Source organism: Tiliqua scincoides, chromosome 2 (assembly GCF_035046505.1).
Source record: "Tiliqua scincoides isolate rTilSci1 chromosome 2, rTilSci1.hap2, whole genome shotgun sequence".
NCBI classification, from domain to species: domain Eukaryota; kingdom Metazoa; phylum Chordata; class Lepidosauria; order Squamata; family Scincidae; genus Tiliqua; species Tiliqua scincoides.
The window spans coordinates 192,499,979-192,516,770 of NC_089822.1; the positions used below are offsets into that span (position 1 = coordinate 192,499,979).

The window sequence follows — 16,792 nt, forward strand, 5'->3', positions numbered from 1 at the left end:
CCCCCCCCAGACACATGTAGACTCAAATAAGCACATGTGGGGATAAGTGCCAAGTCAGGGGGACCCTGAGTCAAGTCTTTTTCAGTTTTCTACAAGTGCGACTCACGAGTTGCCGAGTCACAGAAAACATGCAGTTTTGTGACTCGAGTCCGAGTCACCTGACTTGAGTTCCCAACACTTGTTTTGACTTTATGGGGTCCATAAAAATCACAGCTACAATCACAGGGTATCTATATCAGGTATAAAATTAAATGACGTGGCAATACACACAGTACCTGTTTCCCATAGAAGCCCCTTCTATAACTCATGATAGCTAAATGAAACTTCTATAGTCGGAGGCAGCATGAATATCAGATGCTGCATTCCCTGCTCATAAGCTTCCCAGAGACATTTGGCTGGCCCCTGTTGAAAGAAAAATGCTGGACTAAATGGAGACAAGTGTGATCCATTCAAGATTACAAATGTAGCATAAGACCGTTGTGAAGTCAAGGGCCAAATATCAAGCCTTTCCCCTTGATCCCACATTTTCGTACTGCAACACCAATTTTACAGAAGGTGAGACAAGTGACTGGTTCAAGGTCTCAAGCTGCAAACAGAGCTGGGGTCTGAATAGAAACCTTCCCAAAGTAATTTCCTCTACCAAAAACCAGCAGTTTCCCTCACCACACTTCCAACTTTGTAAAGAGAAGAGCCCATTAAAAATACCTCACCCAAGGCTAAGCCTGAATGCAAGACATATGCTGGTTCAACTAGATCATGATCTGGTTCTGTGATGCTACAACCTGTGATAGGAACGCTGGGTGATACTGTGCCACTTAAGGGCGAAAGATTGATTGAAAGTGTGGAAGGACTTTTGGCTGATCTGTCTGTTCATGTGTCCATCCAATCTAGCCAATATTGTACTGTAAGCCAAGCACTTCATACTCAGCTGACAAACTCATGCACACAACTATGTGAAGTGAGAAAATGCCAGTAAACAAGGCAAGGGAAACAGTGACACTCGTACAAGATACACCGTGACAGAGATTGGAAATAAATTGGACATTCTATATCCCTAGTTCTTCTGCAGATCTTCACCCTACAATTCTTCTCTAGAAACTCTTTATGCCCACAAACAGCAAAGCAGTTCTAGAGGTTTGGAGAGCAAACTGATTTCAGCAGTTCTCTAAGACTGCAGCACACAGGGTCATGTCTGAAACATATTTTCATAGGCAGTGTTGTACATCAGCTTCTTTTTTGCTAAGTGCTCCTGACTAGAGGTTTTGGATTTTATTCCATCTCTATGTTTTTTATATAAATATTCCTCTAGGATGTATTTGAAGAGCAGCCACAGATGTTCATAGCAAAGACCAAGAACAGATTAGATTAAGAGAGAACTAACATGCACAAGGGGAAATTCCTGCCAAACTTCTAATGCCTCAGGCTATTGTTATTTTGAGTTTGTTATCGGAGAATGATTTATTTTAAAATACCAGCAACAGTTGCTCAGTTGGCAATCTGCAGGGTCTCACTATTAATTGCCCATATTATATTTAGACTGGATTTGAAATATCCAAACTCCATGCACTACAGTACACTGATACACACATAACTCAAAAGCAATTGCCATTTCCCCTTAAACAGCAACAACCTGTTTGCTGCTATCCTCTCCAAAGAGGTAAGTACAAGTCCTTGCTAGTGGAGGCATGTTTGTGGGGAGGGAGGTGTGCTTACGACTGGGGCAAGAAATCAAAATTTCACATATACACTGATTGCTTCCGAGTTGTTTGTTGCACAGCAGGAGAGAGATCTTAGGATAGTGGTGGACAGCTCAATAAAAATGCTGAACCAGTGTACAGAGGCTGTGCAGAAAGCCAATTCCATGCTTGAGATTTAAAAAGTGATTGAGAATAAAATAACCAATATTATTATGCCATTGTACAAATTACTGGTAAGGCCACATCTGGAGTACGCATCCAGTTGCAGTTGCCACATCTCAAAAAGACATAGTGAAAGTGGCAAAGGTGCAGAAGAGAGTGACCAAAATGATTACTGGGCTGGGGTACTTCCTTATGAGGAAAGGCTACAGCGTTAGGAGCTCTTCAGTCTAGAACAGGGGTCTCCAAACCCTGGCCCAGGGGCCAGATGCAGCCCGCAGCAAGCCTCTCTCCGGCCTGCGGCCAACCTGTTGTCCCCTGAAAGCCTCTGGCCCACTCAACTGAACATGACCAGAACTGTGCTCTGATTGTGTCTGGAGGGTGTTCTGAGGGCCAGAGAGGTTGAATGAATGAGCCCATTCATTCATTTATTCACTCATCTAAGTTCCATCTCTAATTTATTTATTTAAATTTTATATTTAAATTTTTTTCCGGCCCTCCACACCATGCCAGATATTTGATGCAGCCCGCTGGCCAAAATGTTTGGAGACCCCTGGTCTAGAAAAAGGCACCTGAGAGGTGCCTATATGATTGAGACATATAAAATTCTTTTCCCTCTCACACAACACCAGAACCAGGGGACGGCCACCAAAACTGAGTGGTGGGAGACTTTGAACAGACACAAGGAAATATTTCTTTATCGACTGCGTAATTAGTATGTGAAACTCCTTGTCAAAAGATGTTGTGATGGCAGTTGGCTTAGATGTCTTTAAAAGGGGGTTGGACAGATTTATAAAGGAAAAAATTCATCACAAGCCTTGATGACTGTATGCAACCTCTGCATTTTACCTCTGAATGCCAGATGCAAGGGAGTGGCAACAGAACACAGGTATCTTATTGCCTTGCAAGCTCCCAGAGGAACTTGGGCCACTGTGTGATAAAGGAAGCTGGACTAGATGGGCCTTTGGCCTGATCCAGCAAGGCTCTTCTTATGTAATGAAGCTACTAGGTGGAAGTAAGCATAATACACTGTAAAAGTGCTGCTGCAGGGATGCCATGTATGGGGTGTGAGACATAAGAAAGCCATCATTTTTCTTTGCAAGTGTGCAAGTGCAAAGGCCAAAAATGGATGGAGAAGGATGATCTTGGCATCTCACCCACTGTTACATGTGCCAGAGGCATTTCCATATAGGCTGGAGGAGTGAAGGGCATGGTTGTACCTCTTGGGACATTTTTAAGCTCTTATTTGGTCCGCTCCCTTTGTGTCAGACTAGTATAGGGTTCAGCCAAGCTTGCAGCTCACCAGGTCAATCCTATAATATTACAGCTGACTGATGCCAAAGTGTTCTTTTACAATAGTGAATTTACAGGGCGACAACATCAGCTATTGCATTAATGCCGTTTAGCCACTTCTTGACCAGGTCATGCTGGCAGAACAGTGGAACTGCCCTGTCCTCACTGCAGCCAGAATCTCCTCTTACATGTCAGCTGAGAGTTCTGCACAAGCTCTGAAGTGAGGAGGTAAGTGACAGTGCAGGCAGCAGTGAGGCCTCATCAGTATCCTCCTTTTCCCCCCAAGATGGACAGCAGGAAGCAGTTGAAGTTCCAGCCTAAATGAACAGCCCAGTCCTCCTGGCAATGAGTGTGCTTTCATTTTCAAAGCAAGAGGGTAGGTGAATAGCATTGCTCTCTGTCTTTCTCTTCTTTGTTGCTTTCTCTCATCTCCACCACTACTCAGTGCCATTCCTCCCAGCATAGTCTTTTCTTTCCCTCTGCCCCTTCCCTCTGACATTGTCTTCTCTCTTCCTCCCTTCCCCTCCAATGCTGTTTTATCCCTTCTACCCATAGTTTGCTCCAGGGCTCCGCTCTCCCTACCCCACCCCAAACACTCCAGTTTTGCTGTCCCCCCATTCTCTGCATTCTAAAGAACAAGTGTGTTTCAAATTTGGGCTGGAGACGAGACTGATGGTGCAAGTCTATGCATGTTTACTCAGAAATACATCTGATGGAATTCCATGGGACTCCCAGGTACATGGCTATAGGACAGCAGTCTGAGTTAACTCACAGGGTTTAAATTTCCAGAACGGGTGGGAAAAGGGCTTAACCATTCCTTCCTTTGTCTCAGCAGCCCTGTATGCGTATTTAAACTATACATTTCTGATCAAAGTCTGCAAGTAAAGTACTACTTTATCATTTAACAGACTTCAGACTGCTGGGCCTCTGCAGCATGCCTTTTTCCCCTTGTCCTTTTGTTAGCCTTTTGCTTGACAAAGAGTTATGTAGAGCTCTTTTGTACTGTCCTTCATTTATAACAAACTTCAAAGCATCTTCTTCCTTTGAATTGTGCATACTTCTTTTTGTGCACCATACAATCACCTATAATTTTATGTTTATGTTTTTTATTAGCGGAGCACCATTTTATCCTTCAGGTAGCAGACTGTCTTGGGCTGGCCCTGTCAGTTTAAACACATAAATGTGAGTAAAGTGGGACAAAAGAACAGAATTTGTTTTTCAATCAACTGAATGCACGTCCAGTCTCATAATTTTACAACAATCATATTTTTAAAAAAAATTCAGTCAAATTGCAAGTTGTACTCTGCACTTTGGTATTATTGGAAAGCACCTAAAGATTATTTATTTCTACTCTCCTTTGACTCCCTGCTGGGCATTCAAATTAGGTCTGGCCCAGCCATGAAGTGGCATATAGCAGGAGGTGGAAGATTCAAGGTGCCCTTTCCCAAAGTCTGCTGTTGTCTCCCTCCAACCCACTGTGGACGTGAGCTGCATTGATCTGCTTCTCACTCACTAAAAGTGAGCAGAAAACAGATTCTTTGCTTCCCTATCATGCTCTGTTGTGCAGTTTTTCATACTGGAAATTCAGGACTTCTGGCTTTAGATAAAGAGACTACAAATGAAGGAGCTTCTTCATTTGCGCTGTCTCTTTAAGTAAAACCTCACATTCCACATTTCATGGTTTGCAAAAACCATGCAATAGAGCACAATAAGGGGCTTTTTTTGCTTGTGCCACAGTAGAAATAGCAGTGAGTGACCTATATGACACAAGGGAGCATCCCTACTCATGCCATCCCTGTGTTATTGTTAAAAAATCTGAATCAACTAACCTGGAATATTCTCACAGTCACAAAACAATGGATAAAGTAGATATTCTTTCTTTTTTATATATATGTGTGTGTGTTGTAGACATTATTTTACTTTTTAATATATATTTAATTTTTAAGGAAATATAATTTTTATACTCCCCCTCTTCTTTCCCACATGCAAAAGAATTAAGGAAGATTGGCTAAAAAATGAGAGCTTAAAACATTTCTAACTCATATTCATACTGCTATATGTTTGAGATAAACTGTAGAGTTTGCAATTTTACCTCCAGTGCAAAACCTCTCCTAGTTTCAAGCCATAACTTTGCTTGGCTGACACTCAGGATGTACTCATAAGACAGACAAAAACGTCAAAAAACAGAAAATGTTGCATATTAGGACGTCATTAACTGGCAAAAATGTAGGGAGCTTGGAAGCCCCAGGATATCACAAATTTTGACTCAGGTGCAGAGTAAAGCAGTGTGCGACTAGAGAGAATAGAGCTTCTGACCCTACTCTCTTTTTTAATTCCACCATTTTATTTAGCAATATAGTTTTCCATCCTTCTCAGCTTCGGTATTACTAAATGTAGCTCCCACGTTTCACCTTTCCCCAACAATGGATTTAATTTCTCTTTAAAAAACAAAAAACAAAACAGACAGGGCCATTGCCATTGTTCTAGGGTGCTATGGAACTGAAAATTCTTGCATTCAGGTCCAACAGAAACATTCACCCCAGGCACTAATGTAATTGAATCCCCCAGACAGAGCAGATCTTCAGCAATCCCACACAAGAGGATGAATACTGATTTGTTCTCAGCTGGAGAAGGCTCAACACCCTACCCTGTCTTCTAAACTCCCCTGGATTGAATCAGCCTTATGCAGATAAGAGACAGAACCAGCGTATTTACAGAGAAATATCCAGAGAGCATAAAGCATGAATTTAGCTCCCAGCTCTCAGGTGGTGCTGAAGAAACATTCTACAGACTCAGAACCTGGAGGAGGGCAGGGCAGTCATTTTCAAACATTTCTCAATATTCAAATTTCTTGGTCTTCTCTCTCTCTCTAAAATAGTTCTGTGACACTGTTCTGGGGCACATAAACGTTTGAATGGCTTCCCCCAGTTTGCTGGTGAGGCCCTTTAAGTAATACACTTGAAAAACACAGAATGTGAGTTTGGAGGCCTAGGGCAGTGGACCCACTAGTCAACATCCCTGTGTAGTTTTTGTTGCAAGTTCATACCTATTTATTCTCTCTGGATCTTAATTGTTGGTGATGAGTTTGTCATTTCAATAGGGTTGTTTGTAGTAGTGTAGCTAAAGGGCGCACAGCACTAAGTTTTGCAGGGTGCGTCAATGTGCTGTGTAAGTTGCCCCTCCTCCTTGCTACTGGAGCCATTCCTGGCAGTGAGTGCAAAGCAGAGGAGACACCTCCGCTTTGCTGTCATTGCTGGGAATGGCTCCAATAGCAAAGAGGAGGGACAGCTTACATAGCATTTTGAGGTGTCCTGCAAAATTTAGTGCTGTGGCCCCCTCCGTAGCTATGCTACCGCTTGTTTGGTATAGTGGTTTTATGTGATGTTTTTAGATTCCTGCATTCATTGTTATACTTGTGTCTTTTAGGCCCAAATTCTAACCAACTTTCCAGCACTGACATAGCTGTGCCAGTGGGGCATGTGCTGCATCCTGCCATTGGGGGGTACTCATGGAGGCCTCCTCAAAGTAAGGGAATGTTTGTTCCCTAACCTCAGAGCTGCACTGCCCTTATGTCGGTGCTGGAAAGTGGGTTAGGATTGTGCCCTCAGTCTCTCTGTTTTGCAAACTGTAGCAAGATTTTTTGTACCGGAAAACAGTTAATAAACACGTAAACTTAAAAATCTGCTACTCATGCTTCTTATTGTGAGGCTAGGAAGCCAATATGTGTGTTACAGGAGCTCACAGGTAGTGTTGATATGACTTCATCCTTTAGCTGCCTCTGATACTCAATACTACATGTCTACCTGAAACGCAAAGGCCTCAGCAGTGTCCTTCCAGATTAATATATAGAACTATGTACATTTTACTTAAAGCACTCTCAGATAGCACTGGGAGACCATTTAATGACATTTTGCCAGTTTCCAGCAGCAATACTGTTAAGTCAAGTGAAGGTCAGGATAGGAAAAGGTTGGCCAAACTGCATTTGGGAATTCAAGGTTGGCCTTGCTACAAAGTATCTGAGATGGTCATGTGGAATGGCACCCTTGGAGGGATGATGAACAGATGAGCCCTTGCCCATCTGTCTCCCTTTCCAGGCTGCTGCTCCACTCAGTGCTCTGATCCTCTTCTAACTTGCTGGGAGAAAGTCAGAAGAGGAAAGTCAGAAGAATTCTTCTGTCCAGAGCGACTGGAAGCAGAAAGGGAGATAAAAAGCTGTTATGGCTCCAGATCACCTCTCCTCACCTACTTGGTTTTTACAAAGCACAAATTATGCAGGGACAGAGGATGTGTCACCTGTCCCCTTCCCATTACTTGCAAAAAGCACAGCATGCAGTTCCCCTGCTCTGCACTGCTTCTGTTTGTGATGAGCAGGAGCAGAGGATGTTGCTCTAATCTGTGGTAATAGTGTTTTCCCTTTTGAAAGAAACTGTTCCTTCTCCAAACTGCTCTTCTTTGATCCATTTGCCATATGATAAGAGTTTCAGTAGGGTTTTAAAAGGCTCTAATATGCATTGGCCAATGAGCTCTTCCACCTGGGAGTCTAATCTGTTTTGGCTGTGCAGGTCTTTTACCCTCTTACCTCTCACAAACACATAGGTGCTGACTGCAGTGGTGCCCTCGATTTTGGCATTGATGTACTTGTAGTAACAGCGGTAGTAGCCCGTGTCGTTAGCCTGAGTCCCTGTCAGTGTCAAGACCTTGCAGTAGGGCTTTGTATCAGTGCCCTCACAATCCTCTTCCTTGACTGTTCGGATACCGTCGAGACTCACCAACACCACTGAATCGCTCTCCTTTTCAATCTGGACAGTGTCCTCCTGGCCTCCAGGCCACGACCACTCCAGGGGATGCTGTCCTCTTTACAGGAAGAAAAGGAACAACAGAAACCGGGTTACTCTGTGTGGTTTGACTCTTTGTGGTAGGTGTGGTCTAAAATCCCCTCCTCCTTTTTTAAAACCAGTACTGCAAATTTAGGCAGTGAATTGGATTCCTCTAATACACTGTCTGATTATCTCTGCTCCTCTTATATTTTCCTGTCAGACTTCATGACAAATCATGTTCATTATCTGTTTCCATGTTCATTACTCTACAGCAGACTTTTCTTATAAAGAAGCACTGGAAAAGCCCTTTTTCCGGCAAAAGATTTTAACAGTTTAAGCTGTCAGCTGTGGGCAAAAACTGGGTGTTTCAATCTACAAGCACACTAAGCATATACGGTATAAGCAAATTGCATTTGGTGGTTTTCTCTTTGCGTATTTACATTTTGCTTTTCAAGCATAATCACCAAAGTAGTTCACAGCACATTAAAACAGTTTTACAATAAAACATCAGTTAGTATAATAAAAACAAATCAACCACAGTTACAAGGACAAGATATATTCCAAAGTATTACGAATAAATTTGCAGCCCAATCTCATGGGTTGGCTTTACCACTGGAACTCACATTCCAGTGGGTCAGTGCACTTTATGGCAGTTGCAAAATGCAACACACCATAGAGTGCAGCATAACTGCTGCCACATACAGTGATGAGGCTAGGTGACAGTGGCCTTTACAGAAGCTCCGGTGCTGGTCAGTTAGAAGTGGGGGTAGTGGTGGAACACAGCTTGACCATGGGGATCGGGGCATGTGCAAAATTGCTGGTGCATGTCTGAGTAGACCCACGGGATGGCAGAGCACCCCTGGGCAAGATAATAAATGTTCTCTTACCTGTAGGAGACCTCTGAGACTGCCCCCCACAGGATGCAGCACACACTCTGGTGGCGAGGCTGCATCTGTTGGGGGGAGAGTCTGAACAAGATTGAACTGCTAATTTTTATTCTGCCCTTCTTCCAAATGCTGAGGGCAACTCCCAGAGGTCCCTGGACTAAGTCCTGCATCCAGTGGTGCTTATAGTTTTTCCAATACAGATCATCCGCAGGAGCAAAATTCTATCAGGCACATTTGCAACTGGTTTGTCCTTGTCTTTCATGCCCTTAATTATGTCCTTTTAGAACCTATCATTGACTAGGAGGAGGCTTTAATCCAGGGGTGCTCAATAAGTCGATCCCGATCTACCAGTCGATCGCCAGGCAAAATGAGTCGATCGCAGGCTTCTCTCCCGTCCACGCATTCCTGGGAGTGAGCCTCGCCCTGGGAGTGAAGCATTCCTGGGAGTGAGCCTCGCCCTGGGAGTGAGCTCCTGTCCATGCATCCCTGGAAGTGAGCCCTGTTGACTCTACTGGGGCTGACTCATGAGTAGTCCTGGAGAGGAGCCGCTGGCAGGCTTCTCTCCTGTCCACGCATCCCTTCCATCTGTTGGTTCTGTGTGCAAGGGGTTTTGCACTGGTCTTGCTGTGATGTCTATATAGAGATCTTCCCTCCCCCACACCTTTCCCCTGCTTTTGCACTGGTCTGTATAGAGATCTGCTCCCCCCCCTTATATTGGAATCGAGGAAGATCTGGTGAGGAGGTAGATGTGGTGTCGGCAGTGGCCCCTTTAAGGGTAAGGCCTGGGCATCCAGCAGAGTGTGCTGCACAGCTGCAGCCACTTGAAGGCAATAGGGCCCTCAGGGATATAAGAGCACCTGAGGCAGGAAGGGCTCCACTTATTTATGTGAGTCAGCCTTTTCCTACATGAAGATCTTTAAGTCCAAGTACCGTTCCACCATGACTGATGAACATTTGGAAGTGTGCTTGAGGCTGGCTGTCAGCAGCTACTGTCCGGGCTATGCATCCTTGGCTGATTCACTTCAGTGCAAGTCATCAAAGTAAATTCAAGTAATTACAAAAAATGTTTATAGTTAATTATGTTGTATTGTGCAATATTGGCTCATGTGGTTATGCAAGGTACACCAACATACATTGTACACATAAATGTTATATGTTATGATGGTGTGAACATTGTAAAAAAACTCTGGTAGATCTCCGGGCCTTGCTGGGTTTCAAAGTAGCTCTCGAGCCAAAAAAGTGTGAGCACCCCTGCTTTAATCAAACAGTCTCTTCTTCATAGTGGCAGTTACAAGCATCTAGTGTATGACAGCAGCACTATCACATTGTAGATAACAATTCTTCAGATCTCTTTCAGCATGTTTTAGTCATTAGGTTGTCTGGTACTTAAGCTGAATTAAGTACGGACTGGGGAGTAAGTACCAGCTTTTTCTTCTATATTTGTTTTGGAGCTCTGCTGTCACTTTTCATTGCAATACTATTCAGTTTTTAAGTGGAAAATGCACAGATCCTTTTCATTTTCTGTTCACAGGGTGGGGCAAGTTTAATGCAACTTGTCTTAAGCATTTAATCCAATCTGGCGGTGCTTATAAAATTCTCCCTGGATTTTGCGGTTCTGAATGGTCTAACCTTGTTTGCAGAACAACACTGACTAAGTTTGTGATCCACTCTTCTGTTCTTGATTTCTAGACTTTGTCACACTGCTGTGCAAGCACAGCCTTCTGCAATTTGCATTTTGCATCTCTTCTCCCTTACTGTTTATTGATGCACATGAGTACATATGTGTTTTGATTATATCACCCTGCAAAATTCAAGGTTAATTTTTGCTCTGGGATTTAATCAATGCATATGAACTTCAGTAACCATTCATGGAAAAAAGATATGCAGACTGAAAACTGCAGCAAATTGAGTATGTACAAGTTATGAAATTCCAAGTTAAATCAGAAAATAGAAGCGGAATACGAGACAAACAACAAAAGAGAATGGGAGACATCCACCCATCCAGTCTTCAGACTGAAGCCAATGAATGATACACTAACAGCCCGATGCCAACCAACTTTCCATGCAGCCATGATGTAGCCTCAAGGCAAGGGAACATACGTTCCCTTACCATGAAGGGCACAATCCTAACCTACTTTCCAGCACTGACATAAAGACAATGCAGTTCTGAGGTAAGGGAACAAGCATTGCCTTACCTTGAGGTGGCCTCCGTGACTGCCCCCCAACTGCAGGATGCAGCATATGCCCCACTGGCACAGCTATGCCAGTGCTGGAAAGTTGGTTAGGATTGCACCCAAAGTAGCCTCCATGACTGCCCCCCCCCCCACAGAATGAAGCTCACACTCCATTGCCATGGCTGTATCAGCACTGGAAAGTTAGTTAGGATTGGGCTGTTACATTCTACGCATCACACTGCTCTTTCATTTTATATTATCAAGGTATGAAAGAACAGAGGATGTCTATGTTCCTGGGACTAAATGAAATACAGTCCCGTATGTGCAAAGAAGCAGAGGTGTGCTGAGAAAGTGACTGTTGAAGACAATTCTGAACACTACTTGTGCACATCAGCAGCTAGAGCAAATATTCCCAGGGTTACAACATGAACAAACTTATCTGCAGTTTAATGCCAGGAAACACACGGCTGCAAATTCATGTTTGAATAATTTTGACTTATTTCAAAAATCTCCTACTGACTCATCCCAGCATCCTCCCCAACACCCTTTCCCTACCGACTGCACATTGCATGTTCTTGTATTTGAACTCCCTTTGCTCCCACTAATGCGAGCCATTTCTATTCAGGGTGGTCCATGGTCAAGAGGGGAAAGACTGTGAAAAACAGCTGGGCAAGATTAAAGGTACATGAACACACTGAAGCTACCTTTTAAATCAAATTATAAAGCTGTTGCAGGGAGTGCATAGTGGTGGTAACTAATTCAGGAAAATTGTCTCCTTTGTGAAGCTGTCTCCTGCATTACAAAAATAAAATATCACAATATACAAATGAGGACAAGAAGAAACTGAACTATAAACACAAGCATAGAAAAGATGTTTATTTGTGACTGATAACATCTTTCTTCTGAAGGCAAATAGCAGCTGTTGAGAGGGGGACTCAGACTGTGACAGTGGGAACAAAGGGTTAAACCCCCTCTCCCCCACACCATGATCCTGTCCTCCCCACCGCAGCTGCTATTTAGGAAAAGGAGGGGGGGAAGAAGCATGCAACAGCCAATGACATGTTTGCTGTAATGTGTAGTTTGGACCTGATGCTGCGGCCAGGAGGGTGTAGAGGTAAATTTTGCAGTGGAAGCCAGGGTAAAGGTATCATTTCAAAACTGCTTATATTTAAGGTTTATTAATTGATGATCAATTCAGTAGCTGCTTACAGAATGAAGCAGCTGAACCACGGAGGAGACAGGTGTCAGTGGGCATAATATTCACAAATCTGTGTATATATTTTTAAAGTGACCAGCTGCAAGCTGCAGTAACTAAATACATGGCCTGGAAGCACAAGATAAGAACACTTCCCTACCATAGTCATCCTGGCACATCTGGGATAATCTCTCCTTGAAAATTAAAGGTGTGCTTGATCAGAACAGCAGCAAGGGATGAAGGGAAATTTTCTTTGAAGAACTCAGAGACCAGGGCAACCTCTTTGCTTTTGCAAAGGCAGTTTTCATTATAAGAGCCCAGACTATAAATAAGACATTTTTCTGCTTCCCATACAATGTTAGCATAACTGCTATTCTCTCCCTGGAAGTAGGAATTAAGAAATCAACACATTTATGATAAGGAGATGGGTAAGTTAACGAAGATAAATTCGTTAAGACATGTACACTAAACTGGAGGAGAAGGAGACATGTACACTAAACTGTGCTACATTTTGGCTGATGTATATCAGGGTTGTCTTGGGAGCAAAGGTAAAGCCTTCCTGCAGAAGGTGCAACTGCATGGCAATGTTGCAATTGCTCAAATATAAATGCATATAAATGTGAATTGGCAGTTACTTTGAAGCCTGGCCCATACAGCAGCCTACCACAGTGTAGACTTGCTATCCTAACTTCTATCCCAGCTAAATTGGTGGAAAGTATTATGACAAAGTTGGTCTTTGCTATATCACAATCTGTTTTAGTTTCAGAAATGGTTTGCTGCATGACACAAGGGGATCTGCTGCTCAAGAAGCAGGTCCTAAGCACCCTCCAACATATGGAATCAGTTGTAAAGTCATTCAGATCTCAGAGACTTTGTATTTGCTTTTATTATTTCTTCCTTGAATTAGCACGTATGGGTGAAACATGGGCTTAAGTTCTATGCATTAGTGGCATTAGGTGCTATTTTATATGCCAATCATACCCCCTCAAAAATGTGCTCGAGACCACTACCCAAATACTAAAATCAACACCCAAGTGCTTGCAATCAGAGAATGTGAAGAGGATATGTATATTGTTCCTGCCAAACCCTGCAGTCGGTTAAGGCTGATGGATCTTGGCTGCCTTGACGTGCCAAATAGCTGGTAGGTCCCCGCTACACATTTTGACCCAGCTTTCCTAGGGCTGAAGGAAAGTCTTCACTCCATTTGCTAAGTTAGGATTTTGAAACTTTATTTTCAGGGCTACAGTGTTTAATTAATTAATTGCTTAGAAATCTTTTATTGATTAAATAGGTGCCCCAGAATAACTGAATAGCAGATTTTATACATAGAAACACAAACTCCTACAAAAACTTCAGATAGCAAAGCACCATTATCAGAAAAGCAGCCCCCATTTTTCTTAAAAGGATTTTTTATGATACATGCATGTGTCAGCTAAAAAACAAAGTGCACTTCTTATTTCAGAAGTACTCTGTTATGAAGTAGCTATACTTTCTCTGTGTTATATTCCCCTATGCCTGTTTCTCTGTGGAATTCTGTGTGTGTGTTTGGGTATGTTCCCCCCCTCCCCGTATCTTGCTAAGAGAGCCCCAGTATATGCAGATCTGGCATCCACTAATTTGACTCAATGCAGATGCCAGCAGCTACTGGGGTCCAAATTTTAAGGGCTGTAAAAACACAAAAAGTGCATCAATATTACATTTCCTACCTTCATATGGCCAAATTGCACTGTTTTCCACCTTCTAAAGCCCTTTTTAGGGCTAAAAGACACACTTCCTGGTCATACAGAGTTTTCTTTCTCCTCCCAGCATCACCCCAGAATGCATCTCAGTTTAAAGTGATGGCCCTCTTCAGTGGCGTAGCTAAGGGGGTGCAGGGGGTAGCAGTCGCACCAGGCAATAAGCTTTAGGGGGCAACAAGCTGAGCTTGACACTAGTGGCCAAAACTGTGAAAATCTTGATATGTACGAATAATACCATCATATATCATTGAAAAGGTAATTTAATGCAGAATGCAATGAAACAAACCACATTAGAATATCTGTACTCTTATCAAATATATGGCCAATTAACCAGAAAATGAAAACACAATTCTCTTAAGGAACAAAAAATGGATTTCTTTTAACTCAAAACTGACCTATGATACTGATTGTTCTGAGAGTCAATGAGATGTTACTATGATACAGCCAATAAGGTGTTAATATGAGTCAGCTCTTATTTCCGCTGCAAAAATGAACCCTAAACTGGAGCATGACAATGTCTGAAACAAGAAAAGTGACTCCACCTTGTCAACTGCCTTCTTACACTGACATGGGTGATCAAGGCCATAATCTTTTAGAAGCAGGATGCTTAACTCATGCAACTCATTCCCTCTCCAGCCACTTTCCCCTAACTGGGGTTCCAAACCTATAATTCCATCTCAAAATGTTAGTCATGAATATCAGGAACAGTAGCTAATAGGTTAATCTTGGCCTTTCCAACTGTCCTGAAACCAGGCGGTTTCCTGTTCAGAATCATACAGTACTAGAGTTAGAAAGTATCTGGAGGTCATCTAGTTCAACCCCCTCTCAGCACAGGCAACTACTGCATCCCTGACAAATGGCCATCCAGCCTCTGCTTGGAAGCATCCAATGAGAGAGAGAGAGAGAGAGAGAGAGAGAGAGAGAGAGAGAGAGAGAGAGAGCCTACAAATGCATGAGACGGACTGTTGTAGTACCAGGCAACAATTATTACAGTTAGAAAGACTTTCTCATGTCCAGCATAAACCTACTTCTCCATACTTTCAATCCACTGGTTTTAGTTGGCCCTCAAGTATCACCAAAAGCAAACCTTTCCCCTCTTCCACTTGCCAGCTCTTCAGACATTTGAAGATGGCTATCATATCTCCCCTACTCTTCTATTCTCCCAGCTAAATATACCAAGCTCTTTTAACTTTTTCTCATAGGACCGGATCCCTCGCAATCCTACTTGCTCTTTTCTGAACCTGCTCCAGCTTATCAATATCCTTCTTAAAACTCAGTGTCCAAAGCTGGACACAGTACAGTATAGAGTAGAATTTTCATGATCTGGATTCTGTGCCTCTGCGAATGCAGCCCAGTAGTACATTAACTTTCATGTGAACCAATGAACAGTCTTCAATAATCTTTGACATAACAGATGTTCAAATAAAGCTCATTCTTAATGGACATAGGAGACTGCTTCATATGTGTGAGTGGTTCCCCAGGGTTTCAGAAAGGAATTTTTCTAGGTCCTACTCAGTGATGCCAGGGACTGAACTAGGGACCTAGAGCACATGGTCTACCATTGAGCTACATCCCCTACTCCTCTTACCTGCAAGTAATATTCAGTGTATCCTTAGTGTTGATGACGTATTCCTCTTCTGTGATGCTGAGAGTGGGTGGGGTCATAGAATAGCCACTCACCAGATCTAAGGAGAGAGGGAAACAGATTCATGGTATAGTAAAACATCACACTTGGCCATTCACATTAACATGATAATTTTACTAAATGCCTGTCATGATCTAGCTTGGTCTGATATTTCAGAGTTGTCACTGAAGGAAAAATCAGAAACAAAATATCAAGATGCACTTGATGTGCTTCACTTAACTGCACTGGTGTTTCTGATGTAGGGCAGCTCCTCTCCCTTGTCTTCAGAGCCAACTGCGGCTGCAAAAGCTTTTGTGGCCAGGCGCCTGAAGAAACTTAGTGTTTTATCCCCCTCCCCGGAACACCAGTGATCAACTGGTTATAAATGGATAAATGAGCAGACTGCAAAAGCAGGGCGTAACTGTAATTAGTGCTCCTTAGTTTTCCAGTCTGTGGTACAGCTTTCACGTGGTTGAGCACCACTGAAACTTTTTTAGCATTGAGAAGGAATGACACAACAGGACATTTACCTTTAGATGAGGTGAAGCCTTTTGGGGGAATAGCTAGGGATACTAAGAGTTCTCTTAACAGCCCAACTACTCTGTGATTGTAATTATTTGCCCTAATTATTGGTGATCCACAGAGGTCAAGGCTCATATCTAACCATTAGACACTTAAATTCCAGCAGGGGGAGCCAAGATCTGGAACACGCAACCCTTGAGGAAAGAAAGCAACAGGGTAAGCAGGGTAGAGAATATTGCAAAGAAGCCCACAGTACTGGAATAAAGTTACTTAAGCATCACTCACTGACACAAATGTGTTTCACAAATTACCTATTAGTAATATTGTATTCTGGGGGCATTTTTATTACAGGATATCTAATTTACAAGGACATTGGTGAGGACCCTTTGTGAGGAGCATAGGGTCCTAGTTTTAAAAATGCATAAAAATACACACATTGTGGCCTGTTCACCTTAATCTTGAAAGCAGTGATCACAATAAGTATAGCTACTTTCCAGATTTATAATCTATCATCAACCTAAATCACATACGCTCTTTTAAAATGGGGAAAATATTTAAATATTTTGAAAAGTATTTGTATGTATTTAAACTTTTTAGAATTCAGATATCGAGTACATTTTTTACTCCTGATTAAAATATCTAGACTAAAAATGCAGTACAGTATTCCCTCCTATGATTAAATAAA

General features: G+C 42.6%; 1 protein-coding gene across 1 annotated transcript in view; it reads right to left on the reverse strand.

The window, feature by feature from the left end:
- Positions 1 to 15,638, reverse strand: part of FLT4 (fms related receptor tyrosine kinase 4) — a 76,239-nt gene extending 60,601 nt beyond the window's left edge. Inside the window, exons 1-2 of the mRNA XM_066613406.1 lie at positions 15,550 to 15,638; positions 7,729 to 8,003 (exon numbers count right to left, since the gene is read on the reverse strand). Coding sequence (XP_066469503.1) covers positions 7,729 to 8,003; positions 15,550 to 15,626 — 352 coding nt within the window. The 5' untranslated portion in view covers positions 15,627 to 15,638. The remainder of the gene's footprint in view (positions 1 to 7,728; positions 8,004 to 15,549) is intronic.
- Positions 15,639 to 16,792: the final 1,154 nt, after the last annotated feature.